At 50.4% G+C, this 15,424-nt stretch overlaps 8 protein-coding genes across 12 annotated transcripts; 2 read left to right on the top strand and 6 right to left on the bottom strand.

Moving 5' to 3' along the window:
- Positions 1–21: 21 nt before the first annotated feature.
- Positions 22–1,584, bottom strand: LOC9633342 (spore wall maturation protein DIT1). The gene has a single exon (XM_002967710.2). It carries the CDS (start codon positions 1,582–1,584, stop codon positions 22–24), a length of 1,563 nt encoding a protein of 520 aa, XP_002967756.2.
- Positions 1,585–2,323: 739 nt separating this feature from the next.
- On the bottom strand, positions 2,324–3,555 carry LOC9633341 (3-hydroxyacyl-[acyl-carrier-protein] dehydratase FabZ). The gene is made up of 4 exons (XM_002967709.2): positions 3,161–3,555; positions 3,028–3,088; positions 2,797–2,941; positions 2,324–2,724 (listed from the first exon to the last, which is right to left on the bottom strand). The coding sequence occupies exons 1-4, from the start codon at positions 3,396–3,398 to the stop codon at positions 2,452–2,454; spliced, it is 717 nt and encodes a 238-aa protein (XP_002967755.2). The 5' UTR covers positions 3,399–3,555; the 3' UTR covers positions 2,324–2,451.
- On the bottom strand, positions 3,487–5,336 carry LOC9633340 (omega-hydroxypalmitate O-feruloyl transferase). Its single transcript, XM_002967708.2, has 2 exons — positions 4,805–5,336; positions 3,487–4,475 (listed from the first exon to the last, which is right to left on the bottom strand). The coding sequence occupies exons 1-2, from the start codon at positions 5,237–5,239 to the stop codon at positions 3,558–3,560; spliced, it is 1,353 nt and encodes a 450-aa protein (XP_002967754.1). The 5' UTR covers positions 5,240–5,336; the 3' UTR covers positions 3,487–3,557.
- A 20-nt stretch (positions 5,337–5,356) lies between these two features.
- Positions 5,357–7,310, bottom strand: LOC9631107 (uncharacterized protein HI_0077). 4 transcript variants are annotated; one of them, XM_002967707.2, is made up of 9 exons: positions 6,787–7,310; positions 6,494–6,735; positions 6,347–6,443; positions 6,081–6,264; positions 5,922–6,003; positions 5,814–5,865; positions 5,732–5,761; positions 5,581–5,676; positions 5,357–5,527 (listed from the first exon to the last, which is right to left on the bottom strand). In XM_002967707.2, exons 1-8 carry the CDS (start codon positions 7,222–7,224, stop codon positions 5,623–5,625), a joined length of 1,179 nt encoding a protein of 392 aa, XP_002967753.2. In that variant the 5' UTR covers positions 7,225–7,310; the 3' UTR covers positions 5,357–5,527; positions 5,581–5,622. The 4 variants fall into 4 exon arrangements, with proteins under 4 accessions (XP_002967753.2, XP_024528434.1, XP_024528437.1 ...); XM_024672666.1 differs by having other exon boundaries at positions 5,371–5,502; positions 5,732–5,865; XM_024672669.1 differs by lacking the exon at positions 5,357–5,527 and having other exon boundaries at positions 5,557–5,676.
- A 796-nt stretch (positions 7,311–8,106) lies between these two features.
- LOC112345579 lies at positions 8,107–9,140 on the top strand. Its single transcript, XM_024672670.1, has 2 exons — positions 8,107–8,444; positions 8,519–9,140. Exons 1-2 carry the CDS (start codon positions 8,376–8,378, stop codon positions 8,930–8,932), a joined length of 483 nt encoding a protein of 160 aa, XP_024528438.1. The 5' UTR covers positions 8,107–8,375; the 3' UTR covers positions 8,933–9,140.
- LOC9633339 (probable myosin light chain kinase DDB_G0292624) lies at positions 9,010–10,789 on the top strand. The gene is made up of 2 exons (XM_002967973.2): positions 9,010–9,838; positions 10,278–10,789. Exons 1-2 carry the CDS (start codon positions 9,010–9,012, stop codon positions 10,787–10,789), a joined length of 1,341 nt encoding a protein of 446 aa, XP_002968019.2.
- On the bottom strand, positions 10,787–13,268 carry LOC9633338 (ankyrin repeat domain-containing protein 13C). The gene is made up of 2 exons (XM_024672404.1): positions 11,345–13,268; positions 10,787–11,270 (listed from the first exon to the last, which is right to left on the bottom strand). The coding sequence occupies exons 1-2, from the start codon at positions 12,998–13,000 to the stop codon at positions 10,887–10,889; spliced, it is 2,040 nt and encodes a 679-aa protein (XP_024528172.1). The 5' UTR covers positions 13,001–13,268; the 3' UTR covers positions 10,787–10,886.
- A 348-nt stretch (positions 13,269–13,616) lies between these two features.
- LOC9631106 (mitochondrial thiamine diphosphate carrier 2) lies at positions 13,617–15,403 on the bottom strand. 2 transcript variants are annotated; one of them, XM_024672407.1, is made up of 8 exons: positions 15,274–15,403; positions 15,097–15,219; positions 14,928–15,030; positions 14,666–14,784; positions 14,460–14,612; positions 14,261–14,392; positions 13,955–14,174; positions 13,617–13,898 (listed from the first exon to the last, which is right to left on the bottom strand). In XM_024672407.1, the coding sequence occupies exons 1-7, from the start codon at positions 15,397–15,399 to the stop codon at positions 13,959–13,961; spliced, it is 972 nt and encodes a 323-aa protein (XP_024528175.1). In that variant the 5' UTR covers positions 15,400–15,403; the 3' UTR covers positions 13,617–13,898; positions 13,955–13,958. The 2 variants fall into 2 exon arrangements, with proteins under 2 accessions (XP_024528175.1, XP_024528174.1); XM_024672406.1 differs by having other exon boundaries at positions 13,617–14,174.
- Positions 15,404–15,424: the final 21 nt, after the last annotated feature.

Here is a 15,424-nt window from a genome sequence, read left to right as displayed (position 1 = left end):
TTGAAAGAATCAAACAGCAACTTAGCAGACGCAGACTTGCTTGTAGTGGCTGGGTCTGCCATCTGGATATCTCATCAGCATCATTCTATAGCCTTCACGCTTGAGAAGCAACTGTTGACTCAACTGGAGTTGCTCGCATGCCATTTCTCCAGCATGCACACTTGAACCTCGGATGACTTTGGAATGCAGCAGCATGAACTTGCCATCCGCCAGCTCCACCACCGTATTGTGCCATGGGGTTGGGATGTGGAAGTTTTTTTCCTCGGAGGACCGCTGTGCTGCCACTAGAGAGGAATGAATGATGTTGATGCCATACTTGGGGCCTCTGTTTGGATGTGGGTGGATGGAGATGCGCAGCTGCAACGGGAAGAGCCACTCCACCATGGCCGAGAAGGCACGGTTCCTGAGGATCATGAGGAAGGCAACCTGGCTACACAGCTTCTTCTTGGCCGACTTTGACGGAAGGTTCTTGCAGCTCTTGTGTTCGTACAAGTCCTCGAGCATGAATCTGGAGAAGCCACGATAAAGATTGCGAGTCTCCGGGTCATCCTTGATCTCCTTGGTGACAGTTGACTCGTCACATCCAAACAAGCACATGAGAGCTCGCCTGGCATTCTCTGCATTGGCGGTGAGCTCGGTAGCAACGGGATGTTCCACGGTGGTGTTGGATATAAGCTTCGTAATGCTGTCCTCGCTGTGGTTGTCCAGCAGAAACTCATCCAGGCGGAAGAAACTGACCAAGCCGGGATACAAGTTGTGTGCCATGTCCGAAAACATCTCGCCATAAGACTCCACAGCAGCATCGTCAGAGCCGACGAGATCGGAGAAGACATGGCCATCCGAGACGACGTTGTAGTGCACGCCTGGAGGGTATACTGCCTTGATGAGATCGGCCACGATCTTCATGGAATGAATGGCCAGCTCCTCGGCTTTGTCCGGGCACATTCCCAGTGTCTTGTCAGGATTACACGACTTGACAGGAAAAGCCGGCAAGATGAACTCGAGCGGAATGTTTCTTGCGACGTGGTACCTCAACTTGTCGGCAAACCTCTGCTTGCCCCCACTGGTGAACCACTGGTCGTGGTTTGGAAAGTGGATGTAATTCTTCTCGATGATGTCCACAACTTGGGAGGTGATGTCGTCCACCTCTTGAGGTGTGTGTGAAGTGAAGGGCTCCAGGAGACAATCCCTGGTCATGACGCTGTTTTCCAGCAGGAGAGAGGCCAGATAACTCATCTCGCTAGCCTCCTGAAGAGTGCCCTGGCTGGGATCCTGGGTGAAAACCACACCCTCGAAACCATTGCCAATGTATCTCTCATAGACTGTGGCTTCCCATGAAGTGCGTGAATCAACTCCAATCATGGAAATGGTGTACCTGTTCATCTCCGGAGCAATGGAGCGTGTGCCTTTCTTGACCTCCTCTAAATCTTCTGCATTGCTGCTTGCAACAATGGAAGAAAACGTGAAATCACTCCGGGTGCCGGTAACTGGGACATATTGCAACGCAGACTGTGACATGAAGGCAAGCTCGCCACTCTCTGTGTGGATATACAAGAAGGCAATCTTGTCCTTTGGATAGGCCATAGATACCATAGAATGGATAGATCGAAGTAGCACTGCTGTGAATTCGGTATTAACCCAAACTTGCAATATTGCTCGTGGTAGATCACTGAGAGCACTGGCTAAAGGGATTCTGGATTGCTATGCTGGATTTGCCTTGTCTTCTTCTTTATAGAAGGTCTGGCCGTCCAATTCTGACGAGGACGAGCATGGGGTCGCGTATGGCAGAATTGTTGTCTTGTATATTATAAATACGTCTATTTCGATTGAGACTTGCATCCAAAAAGGATAGCCGCGTATTCTAGTTTCCTAAACTTAACAAAGGAAAAAGACGTGTTATAATGTGTGATCAAGCGGAAGCATAAACGTAGAGCCAAGCAAAACGAGTAGCAAACATTCTTTGACCACATAATCTGGCTTGAGAATTGCAGGAGTCAACGTATGACATTGTGGTGCATTTACTGGTCAAGCACATCCTAAAATTCTCAAGACCAAGTCTAGTCTTTTATTGAGAAAAAACTCCAGTGTTGAAAGAAATGCAATGGGAGGATCATTCAAACAAGGCATGCAAACGTGTTGTGCAGCTTGGAATCTACTTGGTAATTTGCATATTAAGCAGTGTTTGTTATTATGCGTCGCAATTTGGGTCCTACTCCGAGTAATTGATGGGGAAATATCAGTCGACATTACAGGGAAGAACATTTGGGACTAGACAAAGCTTCGGCGGTGTTTTAAATTTTCCAAGGTTCAACTAAAGAGCATAAGATCGAACATAAGATCGATGGAGCTAGCAGACAATAGCTTGACCATCTTTATCATTTACATTCAAACGTAGAATAATATCGTGTAAAACTTGATTATGAGCTCCGAAAGCAAAAAGAAGCCCAAACCTCATTTGCTGGTTGCTTCATCGTCTGATGATGCCATTGCCAAGGTGAATTCCCCCTCGCAAACCACATTCTTGCCAACATAGGCCTTGCCTTCCATCTTGACGATGCCAAATCGCTTCTGGAACTTGACGAGGTTCATCCTCATCACCAGAGTGTCACCGGCGATCACTGGCTTGCGGAACCGGACCTTGTCCACGCCCGCAAAGAAAAAAATCTCCTTGGAGCCGCCAGCTTCGGGCTTGAGCATCACGAGTCCACCAACTTGAGCCATTGCCTGGACAGAAGATTTAAAAGCATGAACGTATTAGAACTACGCAAGAAAATTCTCTGTCTCATCGTTTTCTACCTCAACCATGAGAACTCCAGGCATGATCGGTCTCTCCGGAAAGTGGCCGGGGAAGAAATTGTCATTGATCGTCACGTTTTTAATCCCTACTGCCGTGACACCGGGTTGATACTCGATCACTCTGTCTACTAGCAAAAATGGATATCTACGAGCAAAACAGGAGAGATCAAATGAAAAAACAAGAGCCAAACAAGAGAGATACAAATGCCAAGGACAGTATAAACACTGTACCTGTGAGGAAGAATGTCCCGGATCTTGTTGATGTCCAGCACAGAAGGAAATTCTTCAAACCCTGATCCAAAGAGCATGAAAACAAGGACATGCAAAGGGAAGTATCGACAATCGAGAGGGAAAAACCACTCACTCTTCTCGATCGGCACTTGCTTGATGTCCACATTCGCCGCCTCTCCTGCGCTGCTACATTTGCCAATCCCAAGATCCCTGCGTCCGATCGACGACGAAGAAACGCTCAGCGATCCACCGATCCGCGCGCGCAGAGGAAACGCCACGGCCGAGGAGGAGGAGGAAGAAATTTGCGACGGCAATGCGGGCGCCGCTCGAGCGCCACGGAGATCGGCGTACAGCGACGATGGGGACGCCATAGCCAAAAGCTTGAAACAAAGAGAGGTTTAAGAAACAAATCCGACGGTCGGGATGGGCTTCACATCGGAGAGGCCGTCCACCGTCCGATAAAAAACCATTTTCCTATTTTTCCTTTCAATTTAAAGGCAAACGATCCAACGGCCCAGATGCTTTCCTCGCTAAACTTGGAGGAGCTTCTCAAACTTGTCCATCTCCGCCGGCTCCAGCGCCAGGTATGCATTGAGCCCGCCATCCTGTTTACCATTGTGGAGCAGTAAAACAAATTCTACCCGGTCGTTTACCACGGGCCCCGCGTAGAGCGGCCGCCCCCACCCAAAGTCGAGCTCCTGGAAGGGGATCTTCCACCACGGGGAGATGAATATCCCACCGTGGAGCGCCGGCACGCCGCGGTAGAGCTCCCCGTGGTCGATGGACGACCGTACGTACTCGTCGGTCACCGCGGCGATGGCCTCCTGGACCTTCCGTACGCAGTAGCCCAGCGAGTTCTCGCGGACGTCCCGCGCGAGAGTTTTCACGCAAGGCGCCGAGAGGACGCCATTCCCGGCGAATCCCTTTGGCAGCGGAGGATCTACCTTGTTGCGAATGTCCACCGCGAAGAAGAGCTTGGAGGGCGAGTCGGGATCCATCTCCACGGCCCGAGTTCTCGCCTGCCAGAGATGGGCGACGATCACCTCGAACGAAGAACACTTGTCGATCGTCGCGGTGGATTCATCGAGGACGGCCTTCTTGAGCTGGGCGATCCGGTCGGGAGTGAAGGAGAAGCTCTTGTAGACGTGCTTTTGTGGGGCTCGGGTGGCGGCGTTGGCGGAGTCCGGGGTGGTGAAGGCGGTGGCCTTGGCGGCAGCGGCGGCGGCCATGAGATCGCTGAGCTTCACGTACTCGGTGTGGTCGAAAGTTACTTGCGGTGGCGAGCGAGCGGCGAGCATCGTCCGGTCCGGCTTTGGGATGACTTGCATTCCATCGCCGCGGGCAACCGAGCAGTAGTTCATGAAGAACTCGAGCGCGCCGATGCCGTCGAGCGATGCGTGGCTCATGTAGACGCCCATTGCGAAGCCACCGCACGAAAACTTGGTCACCTGGAGTGTGGAAAGAAAAAAAAATGGATTTTTTAGTCGAGATCGGTCAAGCACTGACGCAAAGTCCAAGAATTCACGTAAAAACGCGAAGGAAAGATCAAGAGTCACGACTAGAAAATTCACGAGTAAAGAATCCAAGCACGCTGATATTAAATGCGGTCCTGCAATGCAAAAGAGATGCCTGGCAAGAACAGAAAACCACCGCATAAAAAAGTGTAAAGCCAGCAACCAAACGATCATCATGCATTAACTGCATTTCAACACCCAAAGAAACCAAGCTCTATCCAAGGAAGAACCAAGAACAAACGCTAGAAAAACAAGGAACGAACCTGGATTGTGATGAGAGGAGCATCGTTGAGAGCCTTGCCTTCGTCCGGAAGGAGAACGAGATTGCGGAAGAGCGGATTTGGAACACTGATATCGCCCAGATCCGAGACTCGCAGCTCGCAGCTCGCGGCAGCAAAGGAGACTCCTTCGCGGTTGCATTCCAGCTCCATCCTCCCCAGCTTGGGATTGAGCTTGAATCTCCCAGCCAGGAAATGGTAGGGGACGAGAACTCTCCCAAGCGCCTCCTGGAGAAGTTCCGCCGCGGCGTCACCCCCCTTGTCGTAGAAGTAGACCGTCTCGACGTAGTAAGCCAGTACCTGGTCGATGTTGGACATGAAGAGCGTGCATTGCTCGGTCTCTCCGGCTGGAACCACCGTCGAGATCTTGTGGACTTTCACTTTGAGATCGCTCAATCTTACTTCTCCCTGTAGACCCATGAGACCTCTTCCTGCTTGCCGCGTTTGCTCGAGAGAAAATCGAAAGACTCAAGAGAAAAAATGAGACCTTGAGTGTGAAGCTCTTCTCTCTCTTGTCTTTCCCTCTCGGAGTTTGTTGTTCGTCCTGGAGAGATGCTTTAAATGGCTGAATATGCGGCGGGATATTCGCACGGTAGATAAGGTAGCCGCGTTCCCTTATGAAAGTTGGTGTAAAATTTTCTTCTAGCGGCGGCAGCAGCGGCAGCGCGGGATTTTTGAGGGCTCTGCGGATCCACCGCCAGATCGAGACTTCAAACCAAAGAAAAACCGAAGTAAAGTTTGAGCAAAAGATCTTTAGTTACCTGGGCTGGATTGGATCGGATCGGATCTTAAAACGAGCTTTTCTAGAGGAGATTGTCGCTCTCGGAAGACACAACAATTGCCAATCTCGAGCAAACCTGGAAGAACACAAAAATGTGAGACGGACGAGATCACGGACCGAGAAGAACTTGCCTCGGGAAGGCAGGAAGAGATGGTCCCGGCCTGTGTAAAAGCAAAGTACGAAGCTTTTAGAGCGAGTTTGGCGAGAGCGTACCTGAGGTGACAGAGGTTTTTGCTCCAGTTTTGTATCCATAGCGGTGTCGTACCTCCGGATTGATCGATCGTTAAAGAGATTTTCGAGGAAGTATGAGATGAAAAGTACCAAGATTGAGGAAGTCCAGCTGCCTCTCTCGCTTTGTGGTTGAATGGACCTCTCAGCTCCACGTTCAAGCTCGTCATTAACTCTGATCGATCGTAACAAGGAAAACAAGGAGGAGATCAGACACGAAATCGAAGAAAAGATCTGTACTAGTTTATCCACCTTTAAACCTCGCGGCTGGATCGCACTCTAGTCTCCTGCAAACATCCAGGAACCACGAGACACCAACAGCGACATGCGCAAGCTCTTCCTGGGAGATTTGTTCCACAATATTGGCACTTCTATCATCACCGAGCTGCTTCAGTCTTTCCACCAGCCTCGGCCCAGCGTCCAAACCCCGAGCTTCCTGAAACAGTAGAGAAACTCGAATAGAAAAGTTGGAGAACTAAAGATCAGAAAAAAAAAAAAAAAAAAAAACATATAGGCACCTGGACCATTGGAATAACTGCGAGACGAGCATCCACGCTTGCAGAAGTTTTCTGGCAATCCTTCCAGAGCAAATTGTGCGCTGGAACATCTCCATAACTATGGTAAGGAAACGATAAATGAAGAGAAAACTACAAGTTTCTAAATACCTGGAACCAAGCTCGTTCAATTGCTGCTCGCACCAGCAGAAATGCCGGCTCTCGTCGTCCGCAACGTGAGCAAAATCCGCGAAAAACTGCGAATCGAGCTCGCCACCCGACGCCGAGAAGCGCACCACAGTGTCCCATGCAAGATCCACAGCGTTGAGCTCGATGTGTGCCAAGTTATGGATCATATGAACGCTGGGAGATATCCCCAGAACTTTGGCTGTTGGAACTCTCCTTGGATGCACCTATAGGCACAGCAAGAACAAGAACTTCAAGAAAAAAAAGAAGAATCTTACCAGCTGAGGCTTCTCTGGCCTTGCGGGAGAATCCATGGCGGCCGCTACACCAATCGGAAGAGCACCACTGCACCAAAGCTTGTAAGCGTGGTGCGTCAAGTGGGCTTTGGAGAGTGGACGAGGGGTGGCGAGGATCAAGGCGCCCCATTCCGCGAGGCTGCGAGGGGGAGGAGAGAAAGAACCAGCGTGATCTAAGGGAGTCGCCACCATCTCAGGGCCGGCATCCCCCCAGCGGCGCCGCTCATTGGGTGGCGCCGCCGGGGACCTCCACGACCGGAGCCCCGCCCACTCCTGGTGTTGCTGCATTGCCCACGAGCAGCTGCTAAAACCTTTAAACCCCCTCATCAAAATCTCCCAAGATTCATGCCACTGTTTTTCTATGTATCTAAGAAATGGATGAGCATTAGCGACATCATCGTCCTCCATTTTCTTATCCATGCGGCCAATGAAGACATTGGCAGCCCCCTCTTAAGCTCTTTTCGCCATTGTCGGAGGCACCATAAGGTTTGAAGGAGCCACAGCACTGCGAGAGAAACGAGCAAACAAACAAAAACAATCTCTGTAACAAAGGAAATTGTAAAGTCTTTTATTTATATAAAGTGTACCCATATGTATTAGCACCAAAGATGATAAGTAAAATGACAGGAGTGCCTCTCAGAGGAATCCTCATCCTTTGGAACAGCTTTTTCACGTAGGAACGAGTGAAGACTACAACGACCAAAACTAAATACGCACCCATTATTGACCACGATGCCTTCGTTTCGCTGATGTCGTAGACAACATACAGGAGGCTGAAGAGGAGCGGCGACATCATCGTAGACAAGCTCGCAAAGAAGATCATCCAAAGAGAGGACATGAGATTGTCGAGCTCCTGAGCATTTCTTTCCTTGTTCTCAACAATTGCTATCAGACACCGTGCCAATCCAAATACGGAGATGGTTGCAGCCAAAAAGAGGTGGAAACAACGCCCCTTCTCCGCGGGCTTTGCGTCGTGCTTGATGAGGGAGATTCCCGACTGGAGACATGTGGAAGCCACAAAAGTGAAAGGTGTAATCAGCAATTTGGCCAGCTTCAATGATTCTTTCCCGTTAGCCTCATTAGAATTAGCAACCGTTGCCCCTTCTGCCATGAACTTAAACGTGAAAAAATTGAAGCAGAACGCACACAACGGTCAAGGATAATTTGTTCAGTCTCTCAAGTATAGAACTGTGCATTCCATATTAGTCGCAGCTGCACCACACAGGGCATATCAAAAAATGTGTGGACTACAAAAAATTGAATTCCCATATAAAGGAAAAAAAACAGGAATGACATCAGACACGAGCAATACTAGTTATCTTTATCTACCTTTAAACCTCGCAGCTGGATCGTACTCTAGTCTCCTACAAACATCCAAGAACCACGAGAAAACAACGACGAGCTCTTCCTGTCAAGTTTTGTTCCACAATCTCGTCGTCACCGACCTTCTTCAGCCTCGGCCCAGCGTTAATGGATCGATGCGCTCACGTATTTCACGTGTACTCTGGTATCTATCTATTTATCTATGATATGGAGAGTGCTAGGCTAGAGCATTCTACACATTGGGGCGAATGGCCTCCGCTGGAATTGGGATCTTCTTGATCATCCTGGCATTAGCGACATCAACATCGTCCTCCAAGGTATAGACTCCATTTTCTTATCCATGCTTTGCATTGCTAGTCAAGATCTTAAAGAATTTCTTCTTGTGAAACAGTGCAAGACCTACACCTTCCAAGGCCAGTCCCTGTTTACGGACACGGGGATCAACCAAAACGAGTTCTACGTTCTTCCCAAAGACAACGCTGGTAGACCCGGATCAATGCAGACATTCGCAGCCCCATTCTCGGTCTCCACCAAGGGCTATACCAGGTTATCCATGGGGACATACATGGGAATCCTCGCAAACACCGGCCTGGGGAGCTTCCAGTCCTCGCATTGCTCCTTTGCTGATGGTAGCAGCCTCGAGTTTCAAGGCGAGGCCGGGAGCTCGACCGCTGGATCTCAAGCTCTTTTCGCCATCGTTGGTGGCACCGGAAGATTTGAAGGAGCCACGGGCACAGCGAAAGAAACGAGCAAAGGAAGCAATCTCTATGTCGTGGAATTCACCGCAAAGGTCTGCAAGTCTTGATCATAATTCAATCTGGTTTCATCAAGACTTAAAGGCAGCTCCCTTTAGGTCACGCTAACAATCGTTGTTTAATCGCCATGACTGTGTGGAGAGCGGTCGAGAGTGGTGAGTTGGTCGTGAGCGAGGAGCTCTCGTCCTTGAGAAAGATGTATGATGTGGGTTTTGAGCTTGGAAAGGGAGGGCAAGGTACTGTACACCTTGTAAGCTTTAGAATGGGTGGTAAGTTGCTAGCGGCTAAGAGCTTCGAGAGATCGGGTGAGAGAGAGAAGGAAATCATGCTCAAACTCAATGGCTGCCATGGTACACTAGAGATCTACGACATGGTCGAGGAGGAGCTCAAGGGCCGCTGGTGGGGATCCCTAATCTTGGAGCTCTGCTCGTGCACGCTCCGGGACAGGCTAAAGATGGTGGGGAGGCTGGCGGATGAAGAGGCGGCGTTTGTGACCAAGAGCCTGGCCGAGACGCTGAGGGAGATGCACAACCTTGGGGTGGTGCACAGGGATATGAAGCTGGAAAACGTTTTGCTGACGCATCCAGCGCAACCTTACGAGGTGAAGCTGTCTGACTTTGGGGTTGCGACTGACCGGGCAGACGAGATGCACCACCTTTGTGGCACCCCTGGGTATATGTCGCCAGATGTTCTCAGGGCTGGTGAGGGCGGATGGCCGAAATACTACACTCAAGCGGTGGACGTCTGGGGGCTCGGACTCATTCTATATGAGCTTGTTAGCGGAAGGGTGGCGTTCCCTGAATACCACTCTGATTATGTGGAGTCATTGTTGAAAAGCGTGGACAATGTGGAGTTTGCATTGGATTGGAGTGATGTGTCGAGTGAGGCAAAGGATTTGATCATGGGGATGTTGGAGGTTTATCCAAGCCGGAGGCTGACGGTAGAGCAAGTGCTTGGTCAGCCCTGGATCGTGAACAACACCAGCGAGCTGTTTACCAGGAACTTGATTTGCAAGATTATGTAAGAACAAGACACAAAGAAACTGTTTGTAGTTTATCGGATCCCCATGTAAAATCAAGTGACACTTGCCATTTTGCAGAGATTTGTTTCCGGTTGCTATTCATGTAGCAAAATGCCAGAATCAGTTTGACTTGTAAGAACAAAACAAAGAAACGTATACATCTGATTATTTGTGGCAAGTCGTGGCAAGTCGCTTATCGTGCAGGAAATACCGATTCAAGGCATTCCACGGAATCTAAAGAATATATAATGTGTTTTGCTGGTCGATCAAGGCCATGTGATCCATCTTAGCACTCTCATCATCCCGCTCAACAAAATCGGCAGCTTGCAGGGGAAGGACTTTGAGTTTAATGGAAGAAGCGGGATAGATTGCAGAAGCTAATGCTGCCCCCAACAAAGAAGCATTGAAGTTTGCCAAATTGCTGATTACGCCTTTCACTTTTGTGGCTTCTACATGCCTCCAGTCAGGGATCTCCCTCATCAAAGAGAATGCCACACCAGTGGAAAAGGGCCGTTGCTTCCACTTCCTTCTCGCTTCAACCATCTCAGCATTTGGATTGGCAAGGTGTCTAATAGCGATCGGTGAGAACGAACAAGGAAACGCTTCTGAGGTCAAAAAGCTCGTGATCTCTATTTGGATGATCTTCTTGGTGAGCTTGTCCGTGATGATGACACCACTCTTTTTCAGCCTCCTCTATGTTGTCTACGACTTTAGCGACGCGAAGGCATCGTGGTCGACCATGGGTGCGTGTTTTCTCGTCGGCATTCTAATCCTCGTTGGTTCCTACGTGAAAAAGCTGATGAGGATTCCTCTGAGGGGCACTTATATCACGCTCCTGATCATCATCGCTGCTAATTCGTATGGTTACACCCTATACAAGAAGTGAAGAAAGAACACAAGAATTTCATTTCGTGTGAATCGCCTACAAAAAATAAAATCCAAAAGCCTTTGTTTGTTGTAACTGGTGAGAGCTAGCAAGCAGACTAGCCCTTCGTTGTCTCTCCCTGCGCTGGAGGAGGCTTCTTATTCTTCTTGCTCTTCGATTTCTTGTCCTTGGCTCGCCGCTTCTTCTCGTTCACGTCCACCCAGGTGTAGTCACTGGGGATGAGAAACGGATCCACCAAGTCGGGCCCGTGATCGTCCGACACCGCCGACGAGCTTGCCTGGCTGTGAGGTCGCATCCACGAAAACCATGAACTCGCCGATGATGCCTGTGCTTGCGGAGCATCGCCCTCCTTGGCTTTTGCGTCTTGGAAGTGGCGAGGACTCGAGAGTGGCGTGGAAAACTCCTCCGACGGCGCGCGGATCTCGTCAAAGCGAGTGAAAGTCACGACGACTCTGATGGTGGGCACTACTGGTATGGCCAGCTGAGACGAAGGAAAAAACAAAGTAAGTTTGGTCACCGAAGAACTGGAGAAACGAGAAAAGAAAATAAACTTACCTTGACTGGAAACGTTCCAGTCGGTAGCTTGGTTGTCAAGAGCTCACGTAGCCTCCGGATCGCTTTCACTTTGTTGGACAGGATGTCCAGCAGCGGCACAAACTCCTCAGTGCTCAGAGGAAAATCCGGCGTGAGCCACAGCACCGGCCTCAATCCCTTCTGGTACTCGTTTTCAGCGCCAGCCTTTCCAGGCTTGTGAATCGACTCCCTGCTTACGCTCTTCCTGGCAGGCTTGTCCATGTATCCCTTCTTGAGCTCGAATGTGTCCTCCGCTCTATAATTCGATGGTCGCCTGTCGAAAGACTTTCTGCTGTTATTCCTGCCACCCCGCTCTACTTCTACGCTGAGAGACTTCCTTGCCGGCTCCACCTTCTTTGCGTTTTCATGCTTGACGCTCTTCTTCCCCCAGCTAAACCAGCTCTTCCTGTCCTCCCTGTGGATATCCGAGCCAGACGAAGCACCCCCTACGCTCATATCATCGTCGAGCAATCCGTCCAATATAATATCATCCCCCCCGTTCTCCAAGCGCCTGCGAAGCTTGCTGTTGTCCTTGCCACCCTTGTCAAATCCCTTCTCGATAAACTCGCCATTCTCGGCCTTGAGCGCCGAGTCCAGTTGCTGCTTCTCCTCCTCGGTTAGAAGATCGGTGTAGTCTTCGTCGTCCTCTCCCTCGGCCTCTTCTGAAGCGAACAGCTCCTCGTCTGTCATGGCTCCTGGAACCCTTCGCGACCGGACACTGACAGTCACATGATGCATGTCGTATATCTTCGCCTTCCACGAGCCCACCATCTCGGTTTTCTCTTGCCTCCTCCACGTCAAATGCGGCTGGAGCTCGGCCTGTGTGACATCGATCCCCGGCCTGTAGATATTGGTTTGTGACAAAACCGCCACCTCTTGCGCGATCTCGGACTCCGTGGGCTGGACTCCGGCACCGTCCAAAGCGTTCATGATCTCCTTCTCTTTGTGGCTGAGAACACAGAGGGTCCCGGAAGGGAGCTTGCCGTCGTCGCTTCCATCGCCCAAAAAGAGAAAGCTCTGGTCCGACCTCTGGATCCTGAAACCATCGAAGCCCGCGAGTGTCATGTCCGCCCTGAGATTGGCACCCTTCTTCCATATCCTGTAAGTGTCGCTGGGAGCAATCCTGGAGATGAAAGGAATGACCGAGCTCTCGAAGTGAAACGTGAGCTCCATGTAGAAGTCTCTCATCCGCCGCATTGTTCCTACCACTCTCGGCAGCCGCCGGAGCCACTTCGCCCAAGCCATGGGCTGATAGTACCTCGTGATGATCATGGCTATGCCTTCCTCTCGCGCGCACACCGCCTCCTGGAGGGCGCTCCATCCCTGCGCGTTCTGGAGGCTCCAATCCGCCCCGGCTTGCATGAGCATCTCCACCGACGTCTCGTCACCCATCTTGACCGCCAAATGCAGTGGCGTCTCCCGGTTGGGCACATCTCGGCGATCTATCACCGCCGCGATGGCGTCGGCCTTGACCTCCGCCTGGATCGACTCGATCTCCGTGCGAACCTCGCCAGGCTTGGCGAGGCGGGGAAGGCCACTGAGAATCCGCTTGAGCGCCGGGTAATCGCCCCTGGCAACGGCCCAGTGGACGGGGCTGTGGGCGTACTGGTTAATCTCCTGCCCCATCGTCTTGCTCATCTCATACTACCCCGCAAGAACCAGGGCTTTCGGGAGATCTAGCCCACGGATCAGCTGGATCCTGGGGAGAAGATCACAATGCCTTGCAAACCTGGTACGCGATTACGCCATGGTCGAAATCCAGCAGCACGGGAGGGAAGAATGCGCACAGCCGCACAGAGAAACCAGCTGGGGTAGGAGAGAATGCGAAACCCTAGCAAGAAGGCTACCCTGGCTCGCCTTCTTTCTTCGTTGGCTATGGCGGACTGGGCACCAAAACGAGCAGCGAATCTCGGCCGTGCAAACGGCATCACTCTTTGCCTGCCGGACGAATATTCCGTTGTTTTCGAGAAAAGAATAATTTCCGCTCAACGACGACTCGACGGCGCGGGGTAAAGTTTTGGCAGTAACTGTCAGGTAATTTTCTCATAATTTTGGCTACTTTGACACGTACGTACTACTGCTATATTTGATTCATGTGTGATCCTCAAATTCTAAGAAATTTTTTACCGGATGGAGGTAAGATATTTGTAGCATTAGAAAGAGCTATGGCTATTTTTCTATGATCGCCAAGAACAAACAAAACTACGTGAGTTACAAACCTTAGAAAATAGTTTCTTCGCAGTGATCACAGTGATTTTCCTCACAAGAACCAAAAGCTGGATTCCAGATGGGCCATGTGCAATCAAAAACCTTAACTTACAAGCCCCATTTCTGTGAAAGTGCGAGCTCATCTTTACATTACAAGCCCCGAAGAGACAAGCGTCCCGGTGTTGAATTCCACAAAAATTCTCCCCCTCTCTCGGGAAGAACAAAAGAAATCTGCTGAAGGAAAATCGATGAAGTTATAGCAGCACTCGAGCGATGGATTCACGAACCACCGCTGTCAGAGGTGGTGGTGTGCGTGCTTTCCCTGTCACTGTGCTTGACGAGAAATTAAAACCATGTATGTGAGTGATAGAAGATAGATATCACCTCGTCACCACCATAGCTCTAGCCATTTTGAAGCCTTCTCGTAAACGACGAATGTGATGGCAGCGGCTGGCGCAGCTTTTATAACTGACGGATAAGTCCCCTTGTAGAGCCCGGCCAGGCCTTCTTGCTGTACAATCCGGCGGATCGCGTCGATCATGCTTTTGTAGGCCTTGAGTTCTATTCTAGCACCGTAGCGTGGGTGACGAGCTAGGCCTTCCACCTGGGTGATTGAAAACAAGAGAAAACAAGGGTGTTTTTACACCGGAAGAAGATGAAAAACGAAAGCGATTGACAGAGACTTCGCACCTGGAATCGCTTCTTGACAACGTCTAGTGGATGGCAGCACGTCTTGGAGAACGTACCCGCAGCTAGACCACACCAAAAGTGTTGCATGCCTGAAAGCTCCGGGCGGTCTACACCCCTCCACTGATCCAGACGCTGCACAACGAATGAGAGAGAGAGATAGGGATAAACTTTAAGTGAAACCAAATACAAGTCTTCTTACATGTGCCCATCGCTTGAAGGTGTCATACGAGCCGAATTGGAGCCCGGCATAAGGTATGATTTCAACCAGGGAAGGAGTTAGTCCGGCGTAGAGGCCTCGAAATCCTCTTGTTTGTAGTATATCTACGAATGCGTGTCTCATAGAACGATAAATCTGAAGAACATATACATATTTCAGCGGCAAAACACGGGAAAGAAAATATTCACCTTTGGTTCACCTTGCGAAGCGAGAATCGTACGTAGAAGATCAAAAGGATAGGATCCAATAGTTGCAGCACACCCCGCAGCAGCTCCACTCACGTACGACAGGACGGGACTAACATCACCTGCACACAAACCGCTAAAACTTAGGAAGGATCAAACTCCAATGGTGCTAAAAAATCGATGCTGGCATGCCAAAAAAGAGGCACGTAGTAAAAGAGACGAAAGAAGAGGATGCTCTATGCAAAGTTCTAGAGAAGATGCCGACCTCCCTTGGAGAAAGTGGATCGAAATCCTTGCAGCGCGACGAACTGTATAGCAGTGTACGGCATGACTAACAACAAGGCTGGAACATTTCCCCTCCATAGGCCCTATCACATGCAACGCGATCTATCTTCTATCCCTTTGTTAGAAAGAAAAAGGATTTTTTCTCTTACCGGGATCCCTTCCTCGCGGAAAATGTCTCGCATAGCCTGTGCGATGCCCGTGTATTTCGAGACACCGCCTGGCAAGGATGAAGATCCTTGGCTCAATCGCCGGCTCGTCGGCTCTAGCTGGACCTGGGAAGCGAGAAGACGATGCGATTGAGCCTGTGAGCGAGGAAATCGCCTTACCTGGAACCGGATTTTGATCACATCGAGCGGCGCCACGATCGTCCTGGAGATTCCTCCAGCTACAGCGCCTGCGACAGCATCGATCGTCGCTCGCTTCACGGATCCTCCCATGTCCGCCCCGCCCATTTCCCTCAAGCCCTATAATATTTCT

Source organism: Selaginella moellendorffii, unplaced genomic scaffold (assembly GCF_000143415.4).
Source record: "Selaginella moellendorffii unplaced genomic scaffold, v1.0 SELMOscaffold_9, whole genome shotgun sequence".
NCBI classification, from domain to species: Eukaryota; Viridiplantae; Streptophyta; class Lycopodiopsida; order Selaginellales; family Selaginellaceae; genus Selaginella; species Selaginella moellendorffii.
The sequence above is the reverse complement of the archived record's forward strand: the minus strand, read 5'-3'. Positions and strand labels throughout refer to the sequence as shown.

What these genes read in the sequence shown, in the direction of transcription:
- LOC9633342 (XM_002967710.2), bottom strand. Translation starts at nt 1,584, where the DNA reads ATGGCCTATCCAAAGGACAAGATTGCCTTCTTGTATATCCACACAGAG.
- LOC9633341 (XM_002967709.2), bottom strand. Translation starts at nt 3,398, where the DNA reads ATGGCGTCCCCATCGTCGCTGTACGCCGATCTCCGTGGCGCTCGAGCG. An exon ending in CGGGACATTCTTCCTCACAG is followed by an intron (nt 2,942 to 3,027) that starts GTACAGTGTTTA and finishes TTTTGCTCGTAG; the next exon opens with ATATCCATTTTTGCTAGTAG. An exon ending in CTGGAGTTCTCATGGTTGAG is followed by an intron (nt 2,725 to 2,796) that starts GTAGAAAACGAT and finishes TCTTCTGTCCAG; the next exon opens with GCAATGGCTCAAGTTGGTGG.
- LOC9633340 (XM_002967708.2), bottom strand. Translation starts at nt 5,239, where the DNA reads ATGGGTCTACAGGGAGAAGTAAGATTGAGCGATCTCAAAGTGAAAGTC. An exon ending in CTCCTCTCATCACAATCCAG is followed by an intron (nt 4,476 to 4,804) that starts GTTCGTTCCTTG and finishes TCCACACTCCAG; the next exon opens with GTGACCAAGTTTTCGTGCGG.
- LOC9631107 (XM_024672666.1), bottom strand. Translation starts at nt 7,224, where the DNA reads ATGGATAAGAAAATGGAGGACGATGATGTCGCTAATGCTCATCCATTT. An exon ending in GCTGGACTTCCTCAATCTTG is followed by an intron (nt 5,866 to 5,921) that starts GTACTTTTCATC and finishes ATCAATCCGGAG; the next exon opens with GTACGACACCGCTATGGATA. An exon ending in TCCGATCCAATCCAGCCCAG is followed by an intron (nt 5,503 to 5,580) that starts GTAACTAAAGAT and finishes GTGGATCCGCAG; the next exon opens with AGCCCTCAAAAATCCCGCGC.
- LOC112345579 (XM_024672670.1), top strand. Translation starts at nt 8,376, where the DNA reads ATGGCCTCCGCTGGAATTGGGATCTTCTTGATCATCCTGGCATTAGCG. An exon ending in CATCAACATCGTCCTCCAAG is followed by an intron (nt 8,445 to 8,518) that starts GTATAGACTCCA and finishes CTTGTGAAACAG; the next exon opens with TGCAAGACCTACACCTTCCA.
- LOC9633339 (XM_002967973.2), top strand. Translation starts at nt 9,010, where the DNA reads ATGACTGTGTGGAGAGCGGTCGAGAGTGGTGAGTTGGTCGTGAGCGAG. An exon ending in GACGGTAGAGCAAGTGCTTG is followed by an intron (nt 9,839 to 10,277) that starts GTCAGCCCTGGA and finishes GATAGATTGCAG; the next exon opens with AAGCTAATGCTGCCCCCAAC.
- LOC9633338 (XM_024672404.1), bottom strand. Translation starts at nt 13,000, where the DNA reads ATGAGCAAGACGATGGGGCAGGAGATTAACCAGTACGCCCACAGCCCC. An exon ending in CTGGAACGTTTCCAGTCAAG is followed by an intron (nt 11,271 to 11,344) that starts GTAAGTTTATTT and finishes CCTTCGTCTCAG; the next exon opens with CTGGCCATACCAGTAGTGCC.
- LOC9631106 (XM_024672406.1), bottom strand. Translation starts at nt 15,399, where the DNA reads ATGGGCGGGGCGGACATGGGAGGATCCGTGAAGCGAGCGACGATCGAT. An exon ending in ATCCACTTTCTCCAAGGGAG is followed by an intron (nt 14,785 to 14,927) that starts GTCGGCATCTTC and finishes GTTTGTGTGCAG; the next exon opens with GTGATGTTAGTCCCGTCCTG. An exon ending in TTGTCAAGAAGCGATTCCAG is followed by an intron (nt 14,175 to 14,260) that starts GTGCGAAGTCTC and finishes TCAATCACCCAG; the next exon opens with GTGGAAGGCCTAGCTCGTCA.